Source organism: Garra rufa, chromosome 23 (genome assembly GCF_049309525.1).
Source record: "Garra rufa chromosome 23, GarRuf1.0, whole genome shotgun sequence".
Taxonomy (NCBI): Eukaryota; Metazoa; Chordata; class Actinopteri; order Cypriniformes; family Cyprinidae; genus Garra; species Garra rufa.
In genome coordinates this window covers 37,661,076-37,669,981 of record NC_133383.1, presented here as the reverse complement: position 1 = coordinate 37,669,981, position 8,906 = coordinate 37,661,076, and the positions used below count along the sequence as shown (strand labels likewise).

At 37.4% G+C, this 8,906-nt stretch overlaps 1 protein-coding gene across 1 annotated transcript in view; it reads right to left on the bottom strand.

The window, feature by feature from the left end:
* The window catches only part of slc27a4 (solute carrier family 27 member 4), a 20,597-nt gene extending 19,394 nt beyond the window's left edge, over positions 1 to 1,203 (bottom strand). Inside the window, exon 1 of the mRNA XM_073829309.1 lies at positions 1,149 to 1,203. Coding sequence (XP_073685410.1) covers positions 1,149 to 1,203 — 55 coding nt within the window. The remainder of the gene's footprint in view (positions 1 to 1,148) is intronic.
* Positions 1,204 to 8,906: the final 7,703 nt, after the last annotated feature.

The window sequence follows — 8,906 nt, the reverse complement described above, 5'->3', positions numbered from 1 at the left end:
TGTAATGTACCATGTATGGTTTGTTATGATAGGACAATATTTGGCCAAGATACAATTATTTGAATATTTGGAATCTGAGAGTGCAAAAAAACAACAACAACAACAACAACAACAACAACAACAAACAACAACAAAAAAACACCTTTAAAATTGTCCAAATTAAGTTCTTAGCAATGCATATTACAAATCAAACATTACGTTCTGCTAGGAAATGTACTAAATATCTTCATGGAAAATGATCTTTACTTAATATCTCAATGATTTTTTGCATTAAAGAAAAAAAATTGATAATTTTGACCTATACAATGTATTTTTGGCTATTGCTATAAATATACCCATGGTACATAAGACTGGTTTTGTGGTCCAGGGTCACAATTATTTAGTCAGAATTAGTATGCAGAGAGCTTAATTACACAGTTCATTAATGTATCAATTTCTGCTTATTTATATGAATTAATAAGCTTTCCAATGATGTATGGTTTGTTTGGATAGGACAATATTTGGCCGAGATACAACTATTTGAAAATCTGGAATCTGAGGGTGCAAAAAAATTAAATATTGAGAAAATCTTTAAAGTTGTCTAAATGAAGTTCTTAACAATGCATATTACTAATAAAAAATTACGTTCTGATATATTTACAGTAGGAAATTTACAAAAAATCTCTTTGGAACATAATCTTTACTTAATATCCTAATGATTTTTGGCATAAAAGAAAAATTATCCTTTTGAGCCATACAATGTATTTGACCATTACTACAAATATACCTGTGCTACTTAAGACTGGTTTTGTGGTCCAGGGTCACATATAATAAGTTCATTTAGCAAACTATAGTTTTAAGTGTGTTAAATGAACTGTGTAACATAGACAGACAGACAGACAGACAGACAGACAGACAGACAGACAAATAGATAGATATTCTACATTTAGTAAACAAGACTTCAAGGTGTGTCTAGACAAAAATCCAAATCAACCTACTCTGTGAAATATTCACTGGCATAAAAGTGTGACAACTAGCCCCGGTCTGATCCTCCTATACATTATACGCCATTTCACACATTCTCAATCGCATGACTGACAGAAACGATGGTTACAGTCATCATCATCGTCGTGCTGTCGTACGTTTCCGCCGCAGCAGGGAAATCCTACAAATGTGCGTCTGTCTATCCTGTGGGATGCTGGGGATGCTCCACCCGCCCAACATGTAGTATCGTATGTTCAAGTCCTTCAAACATTATGATAGACGTGCTGTGGGTGCGGAAGGATATTAAAGCAATGCAGAAGAGCCACCACCATCATCATCATCAGGCGAGGGTTACCGCAGAGCCCTGATTCGGCGCTCAAGCCCGGAAATCTAAAGCGAGCACATTGGCTATAACGCTGTAGTGACTCATTTCCGCGAATCGACTCTTTCGAACAGGTTCAAAAAACACCGATTCAATGATTCTTTTATGGCTTTACGCCATCTCGCTGCGCTTAGAACACATTCATAACATGCATTTACAGTAAACAATAGTACGATTTCCATATAATGTGATATGATAATTATTATTAATGAAATGCATGCTGTTTTTGGGCTTATTGCGAGTCAAATCTGAGTCAATGACTGAATGAGACGTTAACGCATCGCTCAATCCGCTTAATGACTCGGTTGAAAAGAACCGATTCGCTCAAACGTGTCGTTCACGAATCGGACATCCCAACAGCACTGCAGTACACTGATGTTCACTCTACTGTTACAATCACTGATACATTGTAAGAAATTCACGCAGGCAGGCAATAAACTAAAACATATACCACCAAGCGAAAACTGTATTATCAGGTTCGGTTGCGCTGCGTTATTTCCTGCGTATGTTTTATATTAAAGAGCCAGTGCGGACATCTGGCATCCTATTACCATTATCAGGATTTTTATCAATTAAACGGCTCTATATGTACCGCATCCGTTAGCCAACATTAGCAAGACACAATGTGAGCGGATGTTATTGTAAAAATCGGCTAATGCATCTTTAACTGGCAGCTGACATCATGACGATAAATGATACAGGAGATTCCGGAAATGGACAATGGATAAAATATTTGAAATGTAGGTGTCTGTGCTCCGGGAAATACCTCGATTTCGGTCTCCGTGGTCACAATAACGTGTGTATTATGGCAGAAGGGGAACCTGCTCCGTACTATCCCACCTTGATCGGCTTAAGCGAAACCTCCACCGCGTTTACCTGCGCTGATACACACGCGCCGGTGTGTAACGGCCACACGGTTGCCTTTTTACCTAATAACTGCCGCTTCTCTGGTAGACTTTGCTCCCGTTTATTTCATTTTTCATTCTTATCTGTTATCGCCTCATTGTAACGATGGCTTGTAGAGCTGGTAATTCCAATGACCTTATAATTTTCTTACTTGAGCCCGCCTCCTCGCTATTCGCCGGTGCTGTGATTGACAGCTCTGGGAACCAATCGCGTTCTCCGAGCTCTGCCGTTTCGTTCAGGAAAGGCGGGGCTTAAAGTCCTGTCAAGGAAATGTGGCCCAGCCAGCGAATCATCACGGCAGTTTCCACCCGGTAGTTGCAAAGCAGCTCCGCAGGACCATGAGGCATGATGGAGGAGGAGAAGGAGGGCTATTGTCATATATCTGCCCATCTGCTGGCCATTGCAAAGACAAAACTAGGACTAGGATGGCGTTTTTATTCTTAGTCTTTAGAAAAATGTACATATTATTAAAGAGGCGGTATCAATTTGACCATATTTTCTTTCTTAATGTGTGTTCCTGGTTTTTATTGTGCACAACCAGTAGCAATTAATGTACATAAAAAATTCAAAAAGTCGTAATCTTTCATCTAAATGTAATTACCAACCCTGCCGCTAAAACAATTTACCATTCTGGCTGACGTCACAAATGCCTCTTATTTATCAATTTCCCATAAATGGGTTGTGGACACCACTTTATATTGACATGCTTTGTTTAACAAATTACTCTTCAGCGCATCCATTCATGCTCTTTTATACTAATCACAATGTTTTCTTTTTTCAGTGTAGTGCTAAAACCGTACTGTAAATGTTAGAATGGCCAAGGATCAGCAATCTCCACGTAAAACTGATCGTGCAGACCAAACCGTAAGTCATAAAGACTTGAAAATTGGAGTAAAGGTAGTACTCACACCATCTACAACGTCACCATAGCTTGCCCCAATCGGCCTGACAGGGGTGCTACAGTGATCAAAAATACAAAATCACTCATAACTTCAAACCTGTTTGTCATAGGCTTAAATTTTCAGGTATTTTGCATTTTGTAAAAAAAAAAAAAAACACTTTTGCGAACTAGTCCTAGGCTTTTCGCCTGATTGCAACCAAACCAGTGCAGGAAGATTCTTTGGAGAGTAAATATCAATAATTATCAAAAAAAGTAGATTTTTCGACCCTCTGTCTTAAAGGGGTCCCAAAATGTTCGAAAGGGGCAGAGCCGCTTTTACTATAATGGCTATAACTTTTGAATGGAATGAGATATCTTCACCAAACTCACAACGCACATGTAAGAGATGAATCTGAGGTCACATGAAAAAAGTCACGGAGCCTGGTCACTTGGTAGCGCTATAAGGGGGAAAAAACAGCTATAATTTAGCATCCGTTTGTCCTATGAGGATATTCGTGTATCTCAAAATGGTGTATCTCACATGAAAAAAGTCACAGAGCTTGGCCACTTGGTGGCGCTATGAGAGAGTAAAACATAAAAATTTAGCATTTTGTGAGAATCCTACTTTTGCAAACTAGTCCTGGGTTTTTCGCCTGATTGGAACCAAACCAGTGTAGGAAGATTCTCTGGAGAGTGAATATCAATAAATATCAAAAAAATGTTGAACTTTAGACTCTCTGTCACAAAGGGGTCCCAAAACGTTTAAAAGGGCAGGGCCGCTTTTACTATAATGGCTATAACGGAATGAGATATCTTCACCAAACTCACAACGCATATGTAAGAGCTGAATCTGAGGTCACATGAAAAAAGTCACAGAGCTTGTCCACTTGGTGGCGCTATTAGAGGGAAAAACATAAAAACAGCTATAATTTAGCACCCGTTTGTCCTATAAGAATATTCGTGTATCTCAAAAAACATGGCTGCTGTAGGCAGATGAAATTTGAGCACTGAAACTCTGGGGCCTGTTTGACTCACGGCCCAAAGGTCTGTGAAAAATTGTACATTTTTATACTAATCACAATATTTTCTTATTTTTTCAGTGTAGTGCTAAAACCGTACAGTAAATGTAAGATTGGCCAAGGATCAGCAATCTCTACGTAAAACTGATAGTGCAGACCAAACCGTAAGTTGTAAAGACTTAAAACTTGGATGGATGGATGGTAGTACTTACACGCTCTACAACGTCCCCAAGGCTCGCCTCAATCTGCCTGACGGGGGGCGCTACAGCGATCAAAAGTACAAAATCGCTCATAACTCCAAACCTGTTCATCGCAGGCTTAAATTTTCAGGTATTTTGCATTTTGTGAGAAACCTACTTTTGCAAACTAGTCCTGGGTTTTTCGCCTGATTGGAACCAAACCAGTGCATGAAGGTCTTCGCCAAACTCACAATGTATATGTAAGAGCTAAATCTGAGGTCACATGAAAAAAGTCACAGAGCTTGGTCACTTGTTGGCGCTATAATAAGTAAAACAAAACAAAACAAAACGGCTGTAATTTCGCACCCATTTGTCCTATCGATATGAAAATCGGTCTTGGTCCAAAATGCCAGAAGAGTCTATAAGGACATTTCCGTATCTCAAAAAACATGGCCGCCATAGGCAGATGAAATTTGAGCACCTATTAGACAAGGTTAACTGAGGTCGATCAGAACAAAACTCGGTGGGCCTGTTTGACTCACAGCCGATTTAGCATTTTTCAAGAATGTAAATGATTGTATATTGTGTTTTTTTTTTTACACATACGCACGATATTCATATCATAAGATAGACCTCCTCATTCTGAACAACTATGCCTCTAGAACCACTGCTGTCAATCAAACGGTTTGTTAAATGATTGAGAAAATGTTAAAAAAAAAAACTACTTTTGCAAACCAGTACTAGGTTTTTTGCTCAATCTGGAAAAAAAACTGCAGTGCAATTTTCTGGACCCTCCAGGTTAATAATGAAAAAAAATAAATAAATCTATAAAGCCTAAACAAAAACTTCACAAAAACTGGTGAGCACATGCGACAGGTGATTCTGAACAAGCACGCAATGTTTTAGAAGACTGGACCACAGCTGGTGCTATAACAGTCATAAACGTTAAAAAAATAAAATAATGGTAATTTATATTTTTTAGGTTTTGCCAAAAATGCTTTTTTAAATCATTGATTCAGGTGGTTACAGGTTTTCTAAATAATATGTAATATCTTTTTTCACATGTGCTTAAATGTCTTAGAAAGCTTGAACCCCCGCTAGTCGCTGCTTGCAGATATATTTCTATTTTCTATTGTCCATTCATAATGTTTCTGTCATGTCAGAGAATGGTCAATGAAAGTCACATGAGGTAATAGAAGCAAACAGACATTTCTTGTTTTGATTTCATATGGTATATCCAGTACACTGTGGATATCATGTCACAGATAACATTTTACAACTGTCAGTTTAACGAGGCGAATTTGCTATCAGCGTAGCAGATGGTTTTATCTATGCTATCCGAAAATATTGAGACACAGTCCATAATTCACTATCATAACTTTCACAAAGTGTGTTTAGTTCAACTTTAACACAGTTGGATCAGTTTTTGTAACACAAAACATTTGAGCAAACACACAAACATGGCATATAAACTTTGAAACAAACACTTTTTTCATTTAAAGTAGTTATACAGAATAACAAACTGAAATTGAAAGCAACAGTAATACACAGTTCAATCAATTTGCCATTGAACTTGTTTGAAGGAATAGTTCACCCATAAACAAACATTGTATAAATACTGATCTAAACCTTCATAACTGACTTACTTCAGTGGAAGACAAAATAAGGTGTTTTGAAGAATGTTCATGCTGCTCTTTCCCATAAAATGTGAATGGGCTGTGAAAGTCAAAATAGTCTAAACAGTTGTGTGAATATTCTTCACCAAAAAAGAAAAAAAAAAAAAATAGTTGAAACAACATGAAGCTTAGTAAATGATGACAGAAATTGTAACTATTCACCAAATTTGGATGAGGAGTTAATGGGCGTAGACTTTTTTAAGATCTCTTTCATGAACAATAACACCTTGCTTTTGGCACAAACACAATGTGAGGAAAACGGTGTGCAGTGCAGGAGCTGAGATAAACTCTGAGGCAATTCTTCTCAAAATGTTGACTGAAGTATTTCCATCCTTTCCATTTTTTTGAAGGCTTACATGTATCATGGAATCAGAGTTAAAGGAATAGTTCAACCAAACATTTGGTTAACATGTACTCACACTAAGCCTTGCAAGATATAGATGAGTTTGTTTCTTAATTCAAACAGATTTAGAAAAATGTAGCATTGGATCACATGTGCACCAACGGATCCTCTGCAGTGAATGGGTGCCGTCAGAATGAGAGTCCAACAGCTGATAAAAACATTACAGTAATCCACAACACTACAGTCTATCAATTACTGTCTTAAAGGAGTAGTTCAATTTCAGAACAAAAATTTACATTTGTCTTTCTTCAGTCGTAAGAAAATTGTTTTTTGAGGAAAACATTACAGGATTTCTCTCCATATAATGGACTTCTACGGTGCCCCCGAGTTTGAACTTCCAAAATGCAGCTTCAGATGGCTCTAAACGATCCCAGCCGAGGAAAGAAGGGTCTTATCTAGCAAAACGATCGGTTACTTTCTAAAAAAAAAAATATAATATACAATTTATATACTTCTTAACTTCGAATGCTCGTCTTGTCTAGCTCTGTGTGTACTCTGTGTAGAGATTAAAAAGTATATAAATTGTAAGTGTTTTTAGAAAATAACTAATCATTTTGCTAGATAAGACCCTTTTTTCATTGGCTGGGGTCATTTAGAGTCCTTTGAAGCTGCATTTAAGCTGCATTTTGGAAGTTCAAACTCAGGGGCACCATAGAAGTCCATTATATGGAGAGAAATCCTGAAATGTTCTCCTCAATAAACAATTTCATTACGACTGAAGAATAAAAAGACACAAACATCTTGGATGACAAGGGGGTGAGTACATTATCTGTAAATTATTGTTCTGAAAGTGAACTACTCCTTTAATTAAAGTTTGAAGCTGCATATTTGTATGAAACAACTGTATTAATAAGGCATTTTCACTTTAAATAGTCACTTTTAGCCTAAATATAGGTTCATAATCCATAATAACGCTTCCTCCAGTTAAAAACTTTATCTCCTGTTGTTTTCTCACAATAAAATCATTTGTTTATAGCTGGTTTTGACTGTTTTCTCTTGTAGATTATGCTTATTCTGTGCATATTTCTGCCCTGATTTAGATGAGACAACATTTTCACTGAAGAAAGCAATATTATTAGCTGGAAGCAAATCTTAATGGATTTGTGTTTTACAATCACAGCTTTTCACTTCACAAGACATTAACTGATGGAGTGGAGTGGTGTGGATTACTTGTGGATTATTGTAATGTTTTTATCAGATGTTTGGACTCTGATTCTGACGGCACCCATTCACTGCAGAGGGCCGATTGGTGAGCTAGTGATGCAATGCTACATTTCTTCAAATCTGTTCAGATAAAGAAACATCCTGAGGACATCCAAGATGTAGATGAGTTTAAGTACATTTTCAGCATATTATCATTTTTACCTTTACTATTTCTTTAGGCATCTTAATTTCACTGACCCATCTTAAAGGAGTAGTTCACTTTCAGAACAAAAATTTACAGATAATGTACTCACCCCCTTGTCATCCAAAATGTTCATGTCTTTCTATTTTCAGTCGATATGAAATTGTTTTTTGAGAAAAAACATTTCAGGGTTTCTCTCCATATAGTGGAATTCCTTAGGTTCCCCCGAGTTTGAACTTCCAAAATGCAGTTTTTTTCAGTTATTTTCTAAAACAAATTGACAATCTATATACTTTTTAACCTCAAATGCTTGTCTTGTCTAGCTCTGCGTGTACTCGGTGTATTCCGGTTCAAGACAGTTAGAATATGTCGAAAAACTCCCATTTTGTTTTCTTCTCCAAAATCAAAATCGCCCTACATCGCTGTTTTTACCTTTTTTGAAAAGGGTGCTTGATCTTCTTTGTGCGTTGTAAACACTGGGTCGGTACTTCTGCAGGGATGTACAGTTGTGGCCAAAAGTTTTGAGAATGACACAAATATTAGTTTTCACGAAGTTTGCTGCTAAACTGCTTTTAGATCTTTGTTTCAGTTGTTTCTGTGATGTACTGAAATATAATTACAAGCACTTCATACGTTTCAAAGGCTTTTATTGACAATTACATGACATTTATGCAAAGAGTCAGTATTTGCAGTGTTGGCCCTTCTTTTTCAGGACCTCTGCAATTCGACTGGGCATGCTCTCAATCAACTTCTGGGCCAAATCCTGACTGATAGCAACCCATTCTTTCATAATCACTTCTTGGAGTTTGTCAGAATTAGTAGGTTTTTGTTTGTCCACCCGCCTCTTGAGGATTGACCACAAGTTTTAAGATCTGGGGAGTTTCCAGGCCATGGACCCAAAATGTCAACGTTTTGGTCCCCGAGCCACTTAGTTATCACTTTTGCCTTATGGCACGGTGCTCCATCGTGCTGGAAAATGCATTGTTCTTCACCAAACTGTTGTTGGATTGTTGGAAGAAGTTGCTGTTGGAGGGTGTTTTGGTACCATTCTTTATTCATGGCTGTGTTTTTGGGCAAAATTGTGAGTGAGCCCACTTTCTTGGATGAGAAGCAACCCCACACATGAATGGTCTCAGGATGCTTTACTGTTGGC